Source organism: Eubalaena glacialis, chromosome 2 (assembly GCF_028564815.1).
Source record: "Eubalaena glacialis isolate mEubGla1 chromosome 2, mEubGla1.1.hap2.+ XY, whole genome shotgun sequence".
Lineage (NCBI taxonomy): Eukaryota > Metazoa > Chordata > Mammalia > Artiodactyla > Balaenidae > Eubalaena > Eubalaena glacialis.
This window is the reverse complement of record NC_083717.1, coordinates 160347405-160366176: the sequence shown is the minus strand read 5'-3', so window position 1 is coordinate 160366176 and position 18772 is coordinate 160347405. Positions and strand designations below refer to the sequence as shown.

The 18772-nt window shown below is 33.1% G+C and overlaps 1 protein-coding gene across 11 annotated transcripts in view; it reads right to left on the bottom strand.

The window, feature by feature from the left end:
• Nucleotides 1-18772, bottom strand: part of GPHN (gephyrin) — a 615197-nt gene that overhangs the window by 482602 nt on the left and 113823 nt on the right. For all 11 annotated transcript variants that reach the window (XM_061180933.1, XM_061180924.1, XM_061180928.1 and 8 more), the window contains exon 2: nt 12617-12695. In XM_061180933.1, coding sequence (XP_061036916.1) covers nt 12617-12695 — 79 coding nt within the window. The remainder of the gene's footprint in view (nt 1-12616; nt 12696-18772) is intronic.

Sequence of the window (18772 nt, the reverse complement as noted above, 5' to 3'; positions counted from 1 at the left end):
AGGGTGCAGAGAAAAGGGAACCCTCCTACACTGTTGGTGGGAATGTAAATTGGTACAGTCACCATGGAGAACAGTATGGAGGTTCCTTAAGAAACCCAAAATAGAGCTACCATATGATCTAGCAATCCCATTCCTGGGCATATATCCAGAAAAAAACGTGGTTCGAAAGGATACATGCACCTCAGTGTTCACTGCAGCGCTGTTTACAATAGCCAAGACACGGAAGCAACCTAAATGTCCATCGATGGATGGATGGATAAGGAAGATGTGTTACATATATTCAATGGAATATTACTCAGCCATTAAAAAGAATGAAATAATGCCAACCTCAACAACATGGATGGATCTGGAGATTACCATACTAAGTGAGGTAAGTCAGACAAATATCATATGATATCTCTTATATGTGGAATCTAAAAAAAAAAAAAGATACAAATGAACTTACTTATAAAACAGAAATAGATTCACAGACTTAGAGGACAAACTTATAGTTACCAGGGGAGAAGGGTGGAGGGGAGGGATAGATTGGGAGCTTGGGATTGACATGTACACACTGCTATATTCAGAACAGATAACCAACAAGGACCTACTGCATAGCACAGGGAATGCTGCTCAATATTCTGTAATAACCTAAATGGGGAAAGAATTTGAAAAAGAATAGATACATGTAAATGTATAACTGAATAGCTTTGCTGTACACCTGAAACACATTGTTAATCAACTATGCTCCAATATAAAATAAAAATTTTAAAACAACCCATTACAGTGTACACTTTAAATGGATGAACTGTATGGTATATGATTTAGATCTCAATAGAGAATAAAGTTGTCTAGACATTAAAAAGATCCTTAGGAAAGGAGGATAATGCTTCTGTTCAGACTCCCTACCTACTCCACACTCCCTCCAAAAAAAAAAAAAGTTAAAGTAAATTCACAAAGAATTAGAAGTGCAACAAACAATTTCAGCAAGTCTTAATCTCTTCGGTGATAGCCAGATCAAATCTAAAACACTGTGTTCAGTTTTTCCATTACACTTTAAGGGAGGCACTGACAAACTACAGCTTATTCTGGATGGCTTTCTCAAATCCAATTATCCTGACTAAATCATTAGTCTGAATAAATCAATGAAATAACTAAATTTAAAAGTTATAAATAACATATATAACAAATGATCTAATTCTACCCTTTTGAGAATGTAATATACTTTATTAGGACACACAACTGACCTTTGGATTACATCTTTTTAGCAATATCTGACACCTTCCCAAACCACTGTCCTTTATAAAGGTATTCTGGAAACAAAAAGAGTAACCTGAAGTCCATTTTACTAAAAACTGTCCCCCAAATTATGGCAAGGACCATGCCTACTTTATTTACCATTATTTTCCAGGTCTTACCATATTAAATGACACATAGTATATACTCAATAAATATTCACTAGTTGTTTTTTAAGCACTTCTAAATTCTTGACTTAATGATAGAGGAGAAAAGAATGTTTTAAACTAAGTATTAAAAAGTACCCTATTTACATTTCATCTTTTTCTGCTAAAAAATGTCAACTTAATATCACTTTGCTTCCAATTTAAGTGAACTATAAAAATTTGCACTCAATGCCAGGTGGCTAAGTGAAACTCTGACCAGAATATAAATGTCACTTCACCTCACAAAGTGCAACTCAAATATTTGTCCAGTCTGACTATGCTCTTAGTTATTTATAAAAGAGGGAAAGATAAGACACAACTTTACAGAAAAAGAAAAATACTATCTTAACTTACTTTTTAAATTACTGTCTTTTAAGAAACAAGTTAGGGCTTCCCTGGTGGCGCAGTGGTTAAGAATCTGCCTGCCAATGCAGGGGACACGGGTTCGAGCCCTGGTCTGGGAAGATCCCACATGCCGCGGAGCAGCTGGGCCCGTGTGCCACAACTACTGAGCCTGCGCGTCTGGAGCCTGTGCTCTGCAACAAGAGAGGCCGCGATAGTGAGAGGCCCGCGCACCGCGATGAAGAGTGGCCCCCGCTTGCCACAACTAGAGAAAGCCCTCACACAGAAACGAAGACCCAACACAGCCATAAATAAATAAATAAAATTTAAAAAAAAAATTAAAAGAAACAAGTTAAAGTAAGACTGAATTACTCAAAATATTTTTTTTCCTCTACAAAATTATGCTATGAGAGTTATTTTCAAAGTGAACTGTTCAGAAAATAGATTCAATTTTGAAAATGCTTTCAGGGATCTTCCTCGATTTCATCAGGAAAAAATGGAATCCTTTGTTGGTGATATCTTCTCAGTATTCTAAACAGCAAGTGCCTAGAAATCAAAACCATGGGGATTAGTGAGGTCGTCATATCCTTTTGCTCATGGAGTTAGGTCTCTCATTTATCTCATACACACTTAGAAAGATACTGAGGCTGCAGAAGGAACCAATACTGATCAAAGTTTAAATACACCTATTAGGTCACCAGAGAGTAAACTTTTGTATTGAACACCAATAAAGGGCTGAATGTTAGAACTGCCTGAAGAATGGGGAAAAAGCAGGTTTTGCCAATGTATATTCACTATACATTCAGTCTGTTACTCTCTTACTCTTTCCATTACCCATTCTTTCATTTAGTCACTAAATCACACATTCATTCCTTCACTCAACTATTTAAGGAATATGTCTGGTTGGGTCTATTGTGGTAGGTGGTAGTGATATAAGATTAAACATTAACAGTCTCTGCCCTTAAGGAAGTTATAATCTATTGAGACTTACAGACAGTACATATACAAACAATGATAATATAGTGTAAAAAGCTATGATAGAAGTTTAGGCAACATATAGGAGGAGCACATGGGAGATCACAGAGGACTCCAGTAAGGAAAAAACCCAAGCTCAATCAGCTCAACCAGCCTTCCTCCCTAAATGGATTACCCTAAATTTAAAATTTAGGCTTCCTTCTTAACGTTCATTTAATTTCTCTCGGAGGGTAAAAAAAGATTAGGGTAGTTAACATTTACCACACTGACCAGGTAGGAGTAGAAAGAAGGGGCAGCAAGGGCTAGTCTCCTTTAAACTGCTGCCCAATTGTCTAGTATTGTGGACATTTTCCCAGCTGGGTAAAGGTAATTTAATTCTCCTTACTCTCAAAGAATAGTATTTTAAAACTTTAAACTCTTAAAACATCTAGAAAAGAAATAAACGGGTCTCTCCTAGCTTTTCTTTTGTCATTTTCTTCCTAATGTGGGCTGAGTCACAAGCAGGTGTTTCTTAGGAAACTCATTAGGGAAGCATACTTAGGCAGACTTTTGATTAGCAAGCTTCTTTACCTGCCTGTTTGTCTTCCCAACCAACAACCAACAATCTTCCACTGAAAAATCCAAAAGGAGTTCATATATAGGACTCAACTGTCATTATTTCATTGAGGCTTTTCCTTTGCAGGTGTTAAATCTCACTTTCAATCTCACGTTTAGTCTCTGCAGATACCAACATAAACCATAACCAAAGGAAACAAAAATTCTGTTCCTCCTCCTCCTAATAAAAACTGAGAAAAAAAAATATATAAAAGTTCATGGTGAGAGAACAATTAAATGATCAAAAGTCATATACCTACAAGCCATATAGAAAAAAATATTTTCAAACATTTTAATGTCAGTTCCTAGGTGGCCAGTGCTAAGATGTTATTCCATCATATTTTTAATAAACTCAGCAATACAAACTAAAACCAAATGTGAAGTCATCATGCTGTCGATCTTAAACTTACACAGTGCTGTATGTCAATGATATCTCAATAAAACTGGGAAAAAAAATTTTTTTAATGTGAGAACAAAACCAAGAAAGTCTAAGGCTAGGAGTAGAAAGAACACAATGCCTGGTTGTCAGGAGGCCCATCACCATGTAGTTTTAGGACCTTAGACAAATCACAACTCAGCTGAGCTTTAGGTTTTACATCTCTAAATTGACAGAGCTAAACTAATTGAGTATGATTCCCATGCAGAAAAGGAAATTTCAATGTAGTAGGCAATAGACCGTAAGATGATGGAAGGTGCAGAAGGAAACTAGCCAACTCCCAGCAAAAAGCAGGATATACAGTCATACAACACAAGGATACAAATTCTGCTAACAACCTGAACTAGTTTGGAGCAATCTTCCCTAGTCAAGCCTCCAGATGAAAATGCAATCCCCAGCCAACACTTAGATTGCAATCTTGGGAGATCCTGAGCAAAGGAACCAGTTAAACTGTGCCCAAAATCCTGACTGTGAGATAATAAATACGTGTTGTTTTAAGAAAGTTTGTGGTAATCTGTTACACAGCAATATAAAACTAATATAAGTAGACAATGCAATCATTCATTTTTTCACTCTGACCATCAGTGTCAGATGTATCAATGTGTTCTTGACAAATGAAATACATGGATATCAAAACTTTGTTTTAATCACTAATTTTAATCTCGTAGACTCTCATTCATCTTCAGCCAAACTGAGTTTCTAAAAAGCGTAACATACCCCTGGAGTTTCTATTCATTCTCATAATCAATCATTCTCTCCCTCTCTCTCTGTTATTCCTTCTTTCCTCCCTCCCTTCCTCCTTTCCTGCTTTTTTTTTCCCTTAACAAAAGCTTCATTTCAAGGATCACCTCTTTTTAAAATACTTTGTCAGTGCTCCCATTAAACTTTTATACACCTCTATAATAATATTCCTCAGTTAAGGTATTATAATGGAAAAGGGAATGAGAATCTTTGACTCCTTTTCCCTTTTTGACTGACAGCAGTAAAGTTTCTCTTTTTAAGAAAGAAGAAAGTATGGAAAGATAGAAATAATCTGCTATTATTCTACCTGCTGTCTAGCCAGTTGTAATTAAAGTAATAAATTCATCTGAGTCATTTCACATTTGTGTGTGTGTACTACATAAACAGTCAATAATATCAGGAAATAGGGAACAACTATTATCAATTAACTGAACTATGCAGTCCTTTAAAATTATTATAGCTATTACTACCAATACCTAATTGAGATGATATGCGAAGGCAAGCAAAATGTTCTGTTTTAAAATAATAACAATTCTTGACAATGTATACATTCGTCCTTAAATTAACAGCTGAGACTGAATACACTAGACATGTCTTAGTTTTATCACTCTTTTTCTGGGACTATCTTCTCTCTCATTTAATTAGGGTAGCCCACCATTCTGACCACAGGCATCTGTCCCATGAATGGTAAGTCAAGATAGCCTATACCCCTGGCCACAGTGATTGGCTGAGGTTTGGGCACATGACCAGATTAACAAAATCAGAATTATTCCATGAGATTTTATGTTTTAGAGATGAAGTGAAGAGAGATCATGGAGCTAGAAGGAAGGGAATTAGATAAGTTATCAGCCATCTTGCCCGTTTCATGGAGAAAGCCTGACTGACGTAAGTGAGAATAAAGCCAAGAAAAACCAAAAGAGATGATGACAGAAAGTGAGAGAAACAAACCCAGTTGCACAAACTCTCTAATTCTCTTCTTTGAGGCTCCCACCCTTGATCTGGTTTCTGAAACTCTTTCTTGATTCCTTGAGAGCTACATATGCCAATCAAATCACAAACTAGCTTTTTAAGCTAGTTTGACTTAGGTGTCTGTACCCTGAAAATGAAAGAATCAACTAAGTAAAACAATACATTATTTATTTCATTAAAAAATTCTAATACTGGATTGGTCATCTATATGCCTCAGGTAGATAACTCAGATATTATTCATCTTCAATCATATGTTCCTTAATTACAAGAACAATGTCAATTAAACCTAACTGCTGAAGAATGTAAGATGAACATCTACTAGTGTTTTGATTAAATAAATTTTTAAACAAATGAACCCATAAAAACTGCAATATACATTCTCAGGAATGTACGGAATGATGGAAATGACAGAAAGTCTTCTAAAAGTAAAGTATAATCCAAAGTCTTTGGATTTGCAGTTCTGACATAGAGGACAGTACCATAATACCTTAGCACCAGCCTAGATTAAGCTGTACTGTCCAAATATATACTTCACAGTCTAATAACCATATAATCCAAAAAGGAACCTGATTAAAAATGATAAAAACTTACAGTTAGAGAGGTTATTACAGACAAGACAGCTTTGGTGTCTGTCTTCGATTTAGCAGAACTATTGGCAGCAGAGCAAAATGAATGATCAATAATGTTTAAAATGCTGTCCTTGGAAAAATCATTTCCACATCAAATGAAATTTATCTTAAGAGACACAAAGGATAACAATATAAAAACTCTTATATTTTGTTTAATAATTAGAAGTCTCTTGGGACTTCCCTGGTGGCGCAGTGGTTAATCATCCGCCTGCCAATGCAGGGGACATGGGTTCAAGCCCTGGTCCACGAAGATCCCACATGCCACAGAACAACTACGCCCGTGCGCCGCAACTAATAAGTCCGCGCGCCACAACTACTGAAGCCTGCGCATCTAGAGCCAGTGCTCCACAACAAGAGAAGCCACCGCAATGAGAAGCCCATGCACCACAACGAAGAGTAGCTCTCGCTTGCCACAACTAGAGAAAGCCCACATGCAGCAACAAAGACCCAATGCAGCCAAAAATAAAATAATTTTTTAAGAAAAGCTAAAGAGAAATATTTTTTAAAAAATATATTAAAGGTCTCAAAGATACTCTAAAATTGAAATTTAATAAGCAAGCCATAAAAAACATTAAAATTGAAATTTAATCAATAAGCCATAAAAAACATTAAAATCATCTCTCTGCAGTATGAGAATGTACAGCTCTATGGAAAATAACCACTTCAAAAACCACTGTTTATCCTCTGATGACTGGCATTTTTAAGAAATTCAGTTCACCACAGCAACCTGTCTTAACACCAGCAGATAAGTACAGGCTATATTTAGATATGATTGCTTTCCAGACGGCAATCCTGCCTTTCCTTCATATTTAATGTCATGCTCCAAGGGACCAAAATATCATTCAATCAGATTGTAGTGTGAAGACAAGTATACATACTCAGGGGGATGAGGCTGTGTTTCAGGACCATGAAAAGAATAGCTTGCACCAAAGGTGGTAAAATATGTAAAGAAGCACATAAAGGTAAATAAAATTTTCATGTCTAAGAAATTTACAATCAGATACAACTATTTTGTCCAATTTTATCTTTGTTCTTAAACATTAAATGCCATTATCAAACACTAATGATCTATACTATCAAAATACATTTCAACTAGCAGGTTTTTGTTATTATTTAATTAGTATGCTGCATTTCCAATCAGGCACCTTCTAACTAAATAAGAAAATTTTTTTTACCCAAAAGCAATCCTTTACAGATTAGGTATAACAAAGAGCAGTATTAATACAAGATGAGTAACACAATACATAACAAGGAAGATTAATTGATTAAAATGATATTGTTATGAAATTACCCTGGATGTATCTGTACTTTATAATCTTTGTAATGATAGTGAAAAGAATTTCTATTTTACTGAATAAGTAACACAGTTTACTTCACAAGGTACCAAAGTATCATAATAATCAAACAGAGAGAGTACCTTTTATTTTTCTTTACTCTCTAGATGAGCTGCATCAAAATTATTAAAGATAAAAGAAGTGAAGTTCAATTAAAAATACCAAGAACATATCACCTCACACCCATTAGTATGGCTACTATATTAAGAAACAAAAACCAACAGAAAATGAGTGTTGGTGAGGAAGTGGAGAAACTGGAACACTGATGCACTGTTGGCAGGAATATAAAATGGTGCAATCACTATGGAAAACACTATGGAAGTTCTTCAAAAACTTAAGAACAGAATTACCATATGATACAGCAATTCCGCTTCTGGGTATATATCCAAAAGAATTGAAACCAGGGTCTCAAGGAGATATTTGCACACCCACGTTTAGAGCAGCATTATTCACAACAGCCAAAAGGTAGATGCAACTCAGTGCCCATCAATGGACGAATAAGTAAACAAACTGTGATATATATATATATATATATATATATATATATATATATATATATAAAATGGAACATTATTCAGCCTTAAAAAGGAAAGAAATTCTGACACATGCTGGAACTCCCTTGAAGCAATTGTGCTAACTGAAATAAACCAATCACAAAAAGACAAATATTGCATGATTCCACTAATGAGATTCCTAGAGTATTCCAAAACTATTGAAACAGAAAGAACGGTAGTTGCCAGAGGCTGGGGGGAGGGGGAAATAGGGAGTTATTGTTTAATCGGTATAAAGTTACAGTTCTCCAAGATGAAAAACTCTAGGGATAGGCTACGACAGTGTGTATATACTTAACATTACTGAACTGTACACTTACAAATGGTAAAATTGGTTAAAACGGTAAATTTTGTTACGCTTATTTTACCACAATTAAAAAAAATACACTAAGAATATTAACAAGAAGAAGTATTTCCTCATCCATAATACAATTTATCCAGAATTTATAATTAAGATTTCTTCTATTTTATTGAATCATCCTTTCTTAAAAATCACAAGAGGTCGTAATTTGGTAAAATCTTTTTCAAAATCTTAACATTACTGAAACAACTGAAAATACATTCTGAGTAACAGAAAGAAAAACAACAAAGACTGGCATAATGTTCATGTTTTGCAAAATTTTCAAGGAATATAAACCTTCCCTATTTGCCCTATAAAGAAAATTACTAATATCCTACATTATGAATTATATTTCTAGTATTCAGAGATGGACAATTCTTCTATGAATTAAACAATTCCTCCTCTGATTTACATATCACGTATCTACGATGCACCAAAATTTTTAACAGCTTTTGCAAATTAAACAAACAAGATACATCCATCTATACCCCCCCCACACACACAATCAGCATCAACACAATGAGTAGCACAAACAGGTATTCAATTTCTGTTAGTCCTTTTCATTCTTATGTTACATTTCCTCTTTTGATTCTTAAACAGCTTTTAATAATTTCTATAAATGAATCTGAGTTCAAATAATTATCTCTGCTAAATAGTTTATAAATAAGCAATAACAAATCTAAAGCATAAATATCGTAATATGTTTTATCTTTCATCTTCAGCAAATAGACAATGGAAATTTGAAAGCATTTTTGAGAATTATCACTATAGAGAACACAACTGATATAACTGAAAGTATGCTATATACAGTATCTCTTTTTCATATAATAGTCATCTCTCCAGCATAGATAACAAGAAAAAGTAAAAATTTTTATGATTTAAATAGCACATAACCCTCCATTTAAAGAGAACAAAAATTAATTATACCATGTTAATAGTTTCTTGTATGTATGAAAATTACGTATCACATTAGATACGTTTCTAATATAACATCAAGTTAAATTTGACAACACTTTTCAATGTGCCATTGAAGACCACAACTAATACAAGAAGTCTCATAAAACAACTCAAATTGACAAATTATACATACAGCAGAGGAAATCATTCTTAAAATGTTTATAATCATAAATAGAAGATAAGTAAAACTGTTAAATTGTTTATTTCAAAATTTAACATGCATGCAAATTACTAATTCGAACAAACCTTTAGGCACATTATTAGCAAAAAGTGAAAGTCAAGTTCCTCTACTTGGTCTTGTACGTAACACCTACAAGACTACGACAGAAACAAATACTTAGAGTAACTACCCAAAGAAGAGAGCTTGTCATGTATTCCCCTCACCACAACCTTGTCACAAGTCAGATTCTGCTCTCATTATTACATCAAATCAAAAGTTAGTAACAAGATCAGAAAATCTTGCTTAGGGATTCACAACTTTATTTTTTTTTCTCCTCCCATGGCATCCCTCCTTCATCATGTTCACACAATATAGCTCACTCAGTTCACTCAAGCCCAATAATTATTTCACTACAATGATTTTACTAAAAATCTTGGGTTGTGTACTATACACAGTTTAGATAAACTACAGAGGATCTATCACATTGTTCCATTAGCTTGCCATAGATATAAGAGTATAAATTAGTCACTTTTGGTTCTGCCCTTTTGCTCTCCTCTGAGGCAGTAAACCTCTCAAACTTCATTCATTCATACATATACACACATACAACTCGGTTTTATTACTATACTTTGTCCACAGATATTCCATACCTGCTCATTTATCTGATTAAGACACTCTACACACCATTCTGAGTATCAATATTGATCAGATTAGCCTGGGTTCTTCTCAACCTACTTTTTCCTTCTCTCTTTATTCTGTCTTCCTTTCTAACAGCATTAGTGATTGAAACACAGTACTTAATTTTTCTTCACACATCAACTCCTTTCAGCATCAGGAGCTCACGTAGGTGAAGCATAATACAAATCTGCCAGGCAGATTAACACATAGAGCATTCATTCAACACACATATCTTATTCTAATAATATTTTTTATTTGGAACATTTATTAAAATAACATATTATACAATTTTAGCAACCCTTACACTAGTCAGGAGTACTCATCAAATGCCGGTTATTTTTTGAGGGGATTTTTGCAGAAAAGTTATTTCCGAAATATTTTCTACTTTATGTTACAACATAAACAATTCATATAGAACCAAAAAGTAGTGTACATGAACTGATGAATAAACAGTAAAGAATTACATCAAGAGTCTGGGAGTCTGCGCCAGAGAACAGGTAGCTGGCTTAAGGTATGTACTAAGTTAATATTGTTATACAATAGTAACTCAGAATAAAATATTTCCCATCATAACAACTGAAAAAAACACATTAGTTTTCCACACCAGGCATTTCTTTCCCTACAGAATTTCAGCAAGTAAGAAATATATCTTTAAAAAATGAATTAGTCATTAATAGTACATTTTGACAATTCTTATTACGAAAAAAGTTCTTTCCAAATCCAAGTGTCAAGGGCAAAGACAAATTCCTGCTCACTGAATTCTTACATTCAAGACTAATGCCAAGAGACTAATGCCAAGTTAAGAGAATGATGTTAAATTAAGATATCTGGCTACTTTAAAACAGAGACTTAGAATTATTTTGTCCACTCAATGCAGTAGTGATCTGAGATAAATTTCTCTTAGAAATTTTCTCTAAGATTAAATTCCTATTTTAGTGATAGGTTACATTATGAATATTATTCTACATTCTAGGAAGAAGTACCAAAGTGTTTCAAAACACTACAACTCATTATTATAATCCATTTTTCAAGTATATTCTCCCCAGCTTTTATATTATTGAAGTCCATATAAGCACATTTTTTTCCAAAAAGACTGCATTAAAAAGATATATAATCCCACTGTACCAAAAATATACCTTACAAATAATACAATGGAATAATTTATTTTATCCATTCAAATGGGTGACATCTTTCAATGATATTGTAAAGTTTCTTCCCATATCCTCATGCACATGTTATTCAATATTCATTTACTAGGAATATTTATATCCACATAGAACAATTCTATTCTTCATTAAATATTTATAGAACTGAAAGGACAACTTATCAATCTTCATTTCAATAAAAATCATGGAGAAAGAATATTGACAATCCTTTTGAATGAGGAAAAGAGAGACATTAAAAAAAGAAAAAAAATTTAGAGAATTGGGATTAGAAACTCATTTCGAAACTCATTACAATAATGAGTTCATTACAATAACTTCAATATTCAATCATTTTCACCATTCTGTCTTGTAACTATATTTTTTTAATGACTTGGAAAATCATTACAAAATCAATAACCTTCAGGTTCAACACAATCCTGTGTTTTATTCCGCACACAATTTTAAATGAATTACTAGTAAAATTTGGATGAGTATAGATTACATCTGATGTGAAAGAGTAATTTTTTGTTATAATATATTTTACTGAATGCATTAAATATCATTAAAGAAAGCATCTGCCAACACTCAATTTTCTTTCCCTGCTGCCCAGGGCTTAGTATTGAATATTTTTTTAATAAAAGGTGATCTTACTGGAAGGATATTTTCCTACAGAAGATAGTATGCATGATTTGCAGTTAATATAAAACTGAAAAAAATTGATTCATGAAATAGAAATAGAAAGTGACATTATATTCTGATATGAAATATGTTCTGATAAAGAATGGAATTGACTCATGAGCAAGAACATTAAAAATTGAAACCTACAAAACTCTTCAAAAATCTTGTGCTACATATAGTGTTCTAATGTAAAACATCAGAAATATATTCAATACAGTCAAGTATATTGTTATTACAAATAACTGTTTTACATTTGTAATTATACTTACAAATGATTATTATAAATTATTCAAAAAAGTTTAAAATTGATGTAAACAAATTCAATCTTGCCTTCCCAAGCAAAACAACTACTAATTATCTTCCCTGCCTACTATCTACTGCCAAATTGGTAAGATATCATCAACCATTAGTAGATACTCTTTGAAAGTCAATCATTAATCACAACTTCACCTCTTCTTCTAAAATCTCTTCAATTTCTAAACAGAAAGTGTTCCATAACTTCACTTCTGTTGAAACTGTTCTATGTGCTTCACGATATGTAACACAAATTGTTAGAAAACAAGAAATTACTCAACCTTAAATCAGTTCTGTTACAACTCTTCTGGAAAAAGTCACACAAATCATAAACTTTTAATTTACACTTAATACTGAAAACCAAATACTTACAAAGAAGGATCTTGTACAAGATCTTTGAGATTTATCCCACTGCGATCTTCTGCAAGATTCCTGAAGCAACTATCACTCACTAAACAGGAAAAGGGGAAAGAAAAAGAAAATCAATTTTTGTTTACATTTCATTTAAATTACTACTGTCCAAAAGGAATTTTGAAATTAAAATTGGTTCTCTGGATAGGGTTTTTCTAAACAAGAATGATCAATTTCTGGGCCTGGTAGATTAAACAGCAAATATTAACATTCAATAACAAATCAATAATCTAAGCACACAGACTTTATATAAATATATAAAAGAATAAACATATGGGTCTGAATTTTATTTTACTCTTACAAGACTAATTTACCAATCCATAGTGGCAAGTCACTGCTTCCACAACAACTAGAAAAAAAAAAAAAAGATAAACTATCCCCCAAAATCATATTTTTAAAGACAATGGAGAACTTTGGATACAAAAAGGATAAACTAGGAGAAAAGTGCTATCTCTTCTTGGGTAAGCTGAGCCTCCTGATTGTTTCATTACTGGGAGGATTTACCATCTAGACCTAAGAACCAGACAGAGGGACACTACCAGGGAAAAGAGAAACCAGCATAGTTTGTGATAGCTCTTGGGCGGGCAATGACAGACTGGAATCCCATGGGACCCACAAGACAGACAGTTTTCTTCTGGAAGATTTGCTGAGGCCTAGGACTGCACAAGAAGTTCTGGGGGAAGGAGAAGAGAATGGGACACAGGGCAAATAATGTTTTCTGCAGTGCAGAAGTGATTAGGAGTTAAAGTCACACTACAACAGATGGAGCCTACCACTTTCAGTGCAGAATTTCAATAGGTCTCCCCTCAAGATATTTGCTCTCAATCAAGCATCCCACCTTGAGAGGGGAGATGAGTAAAAGGGGGCAGAAGGCAAATGGTAGAGTAAAATCTCCAACAACTTCACAGTACATTAGTACAAAGCCACAGCAGAGAGGAATAACTGCAACACAACAGGTCTGGCCCTTAAGACATTTAAAACCAGAGGTAGACTGAGTATATCTAAAGCTGTCACTCAAACCACCCAGCTCAATTTGTGGTTGAGTTGAGACGGTTAACACTGAATCATTTCTTTCTAATATAATATTGAAAGAAAATAACATTTACATCAATTTCTATGATCCTATGATAAACAGTATTTGGTATACAATAATAGTTACAAAGTACAGGAAAGGGGACAAAATGTGACCAATAACCAGTTAAAAAATAATGTATATGCCAACCCACAGATAATACAGAATTAGAAGACAAGGACTTTAAGAAAACCATAAGTTAAAGATATAGAAAAAATGTTCACAGTAGATGAAAATTTTCACATTTCCATAGAGAATTAAAATCTGTGAAAAAGAATCTAATAATAATTTTAGAACGGAGAAATACAGTATCTGAAATTAAGAAATCTGTGGGTGGATTTTTAGCCAACTCAACACAGCAAAACACAGGATTAGTGAACTTGAAGAGATCAGCAGAAAGCATCCAAACTGAAGCAAAAAGAGGAAGAAAAAAAAAAGAACAGAGCATAAGAGACATGTTGGAATCAAACAGCTAATGTAACTGTAGTTGAGGAGAAAGAGAATGGGGAAGAAGCAATATTTTCAGAAAAAACAGCTGAGAATATTCCAAAACTGATATAATACATTACTCATTGACTCTGGGAATATAGCCAACCCTGTACTGGAAAATGTGAAAGAAAACCACCCTCAGCAAACTGCTGAAAATCAAAGATAAGAAGAAAATCTTTAAAACAGCAACGGGAAAAAAAGGACACATCACCTTCAAAGGAAAAACAATAAAACTTGCAGCTGAGAGTCCAACATAAACTATGGAATACAGAAGACAATGGAACAATATAGTTAAAATGCTGGGGGAAAATCTAGAATCTAAGTCTATACCTTGATAAAATATCCATCCCAAAATTAAAGGTGAAATAAAATTTTACTCATATAAAAGTTTTGTATTTGTTAGCATAAATATTAAGTGAGTATTTCCTACTTCAATTTAACAGTTTTATTATGTATCTGTTAGCCATTTTGAATCTTCATAAGGAGCAAGAAGAATATAACACTTGCCTTGTTCCTTTCAAAGATCCATTACCTAATATTTTATTTAGATTTTATATTCCCTTTTCTTACAGCTCAAAATTATAAGCGCCATAAATCTGAATCTGCCTCTAATATAAATGAAAAATGTATATAATGATGCATTTGAAGGATCTGAAGTTGAAATCAAGTTTTTTTATTAACTCCAAAAAGATATCCCCCACGTTTTTTTTTTCCACAATGAGGTAATTTTGAATATATAATTTTCTCTCCATATTTAACAGACACTGATCTCAACCTGTTGATTTGAGACAAATTTTCTGCTCTTCATAATTTTAACACAAATGCTTATTACACCATTTCCTAATTAGGGCCAAAAGGAAAAAAATAAAATGCCACACTATAAGAAAAGTTGGTTTCCAGTTGCGTTGAACTAATACTGAAATTATAATATATTATATCATAAAATTTGTTCTCATAGTTTCTTGCCCAATTTGGCAAATATGAGAGCTTAGTTAAAAACTTCAAAAGCCTGAAAGTTTTGGAGGCTTAATTAAAATAGAATAAACCTTTGCTCCTATAAAGGCTTATTAGTCAGCTAGTGAAAATGAATTTTGCTAAAGGAGGCACTTTCTAACGTTCATATCCCATCCAAAGTTTAAGTTTAAAACAGAGCAAGAAATCTAAAGAAATTCAATAGTTTCTTAACAAATATTCTGAAACTTTACCTGCCTAATATATTTATTATTTTTAGTTTAAAATATATTTCACCAATGTAACAAATTTTGTTTTTGAATTATAAATAAGAACATGGTAGATTTTAAGAAGCTAGTAAACATACTTTTTTCATGTGTAAATCACACCAAAATCAATCAGTTTGGTCATCATATTTTTCTGTTGTTCTCCCCCCCCCCAGTATATGCCAACAAAAGGAATTATTATGCTCTTTGTTCCAATGATTAATATCACAAAATTAAGAGCTGGTTCTTAGGAACATACATATTTTTCAAAAAATGTCCCTTTCTATGATCACAGTGTGAAAGTTAAAGGTTTAGTGGAAAATGTCATTATGCTGTAATTTTAAAATATACCAAAAAATATGAGCACTTAATTCCTTTTATTTTGAAAATATATCAGATAGTTCAATTAATACCTGATATAAGAAAAATTAGACTAACTCCATAATTCTTGGTTTCATTTTTTTAAGATAAATCTCTGTATTTTGTGTTATTCAGATGAAAATCACATAACACAAAATTAACCATTTTAAAGTGCACAATTCTGTGACATTTAGTTCATTCACAATGTTGTGCACCTCCACGTCTATTTCCAAAACATTTTCATCAACCCAAGAGAAGACCTGGTACCCGTTAAGCAGCAAGTCCCCAATCCTCCCTTCCCTTCCCCCAATCCCTGGCAACCACCAGTCTGTTTTCGGTCTCTATGGATTTAATTATTCTGGATATTTCATACAAATGGAAGCATACAATATATGACTTTTTGTGTCTGGATTCTTTCACTGAGCATAATGTTTTCAAGGTTCATCCATGTACAGAGAAAAATCATTCCTCTTTATGGCTGAATAATATTCCATTGTATGTATGTACCACTTTTGTTCATCCATTCACCCTTTGTTGGCCGTTTGAGCTGTTTCCACCTTTCAGTTATTGTGAACAGGCTAAGTGAGCATGCACGTACAAATATTTGTTTGAGTACCTGTTTTCAACTCTTTGAGGTATACACCCAGAAATGGAATTGCTGGATCATACAGAAATTCCATGTTTAACTTTTTGCCAAATTGTTTTCCAAAGCAGCTGCACTATTTTACATTCCACCAACAATGTACAAGGATTCCATTTCCCCACATCCACAGACGTTATTGTCTGTCTTTTTAAATTTAGTCATAACAGTGGGGTGTGAAGTATTATCTCATTGTGGTTTTGATTATATTTCCCTAATGATAAATGACATTGAGCACTCTTTAATATGCTTGTTGGCCATTTGTATATTTTCTTTGGAGAAATGTCTATTTAAGTTCTTTGCACACTTTTTAATTAGGTTGTTGAGTTGTAAGATGTCCTTATATATTCTGGATACTAGACCCAGACATATGATTTACAAATATCTTCTCCCATTCTGTAGGTTGTCTTTATGCTCTCTAGATGATGTCTTTTAATGCACAACAGTTTTTAATTTTGAGGAAGTTCGATTTGTCTATTTTTTCTTTGGTAGTTTGTGCTTTTGGTATCATATTTAAAGAAACCATTGCCAAATCCAAGGTCATGAAGAACTTCCCCTATGTTTTCCTCTAAGAATTTCATAATTTTAACTCTTATATTTAGGTCTTTTATTCATTTTGACTTAATGTTTGTACATGGTGTGAAAGTAAGAGTCTAGCTTCATTCTTTTACGTGTGGGTATCTAGTTGTTCCAGCACCAGTTACTAAAGAGGCTGTTCTTTCCCCATTGAATGGCCTTGGCACTCTTCTGAAAAATCAAATACTCACAGACACATGAGCTGATTTCTAGACTCAATTCTATACCATTTATCTATATGTCTACCCTTATGCTAATATCACACTGTTTCTATTACTGTAGCTTTGTAAGAAGCTTTTAAATTGGGAACTGTGAGTCCCCCAGCTTTTTCTTTTTCAAGATATTTTTGGCTACTCAGCATCCCTTGCAATTCCATATGAATATCAGGATTCTAATCCATTTCTTACACCAAATTTTGTTCCAATTTTAAGTAGATTCATTTTAAGATGCATTTGACTATTACCAATTACCTATCCTCATATGCCACTTTATATTTTTTTCCATGTTTAAGTCCTACCATTTTCACCTCCTAGGAGAAAAGTTCCCTGAAAAACTAAAAAAAAACTAAAAAAGGATGCAAACTAAGTAAAGAACTATCACTGAGCGAACTGAAAGATGAAAACTGTCATGATGGAAATTTAGTAATTTTCTTAATATATCCAACCTAAAATTACAAGCCAAAATAATGCTAATATGTAAAATCTATACTATGACAACCATTTCACAACTACCAATGTTGTTTGAATCTTAAGTAATTTTAAGTAATTTGAAGCTGTTGTGCACTTTGCTGTCAAAAGGTAAAACATTCCCACCCTGAGAAAAGTTAAAACAATAAGCGAAATCTCCTTTCCCAACAAATTTGCAACAGATATGTTTCCTGAGTTCAAACTACAGTTTGAGCAGCATTTTTTGGATCTGATGCAAGTGGAAAGAAATTTTTTCATATTTTAAAATCCACTTAATAACTATGCAACTAAGGAGCTTCCACCTTGTCTTCAATTGGATGTGATTATTCTGCAATGTAATGTACATGCTAAAAGGCAAGAAAACTTAATAGAATTCTAAAACCACATTCCAAATAATTAATGTGCTCCATTAAAATTATCTGTTCATGGACTGATATCAGTATTCACCAATAACTATCTTTTCAATGTGTGGAAAGACATATGCAAAAATAAAACACTCCATACAAATCAGCATTAATAAATTAACATTTACAATTTATTTTAATGACAAGAAATACTAACTGTAAACTCTAATCATTCCCAACCCAATTCCATTCTTTAAATTGGTAAATGTGTATGACAAATACGGCACTTAATTATTATAATTATATTTGGATTTCATAAATTTTAAAAATTGTAATAATATGTTTTCTTTTTTGTGATAGTAGTATATACATAATATCTTCAATTTTGCCTCTTGGCCCACAAAACCTAGAATATTTACTATCTACCCCTTATGGAAAAAGTTTACTGATCTCTGGTTTATAGGAACACAGGAGGATTACCATGCACTATACAGAGCTAGTTGATGTTAATCCCTAGCACATGCATTAGTATAGCATATTTCCATGACTATGCACAGAAGAGCATAAATTACAGAACCAATTTATGCTCTCCTCTATTTTTTATATCTCTGGCTAAAGCCCATATCAAAACTCAGGTTATTGGGAAAACTTCCAAATATATTCATCCATCCTCATATATGTTCACCGACCAATCCTAGACAATGAGAGATCACTGAAGACTCAGTGGGGGGCC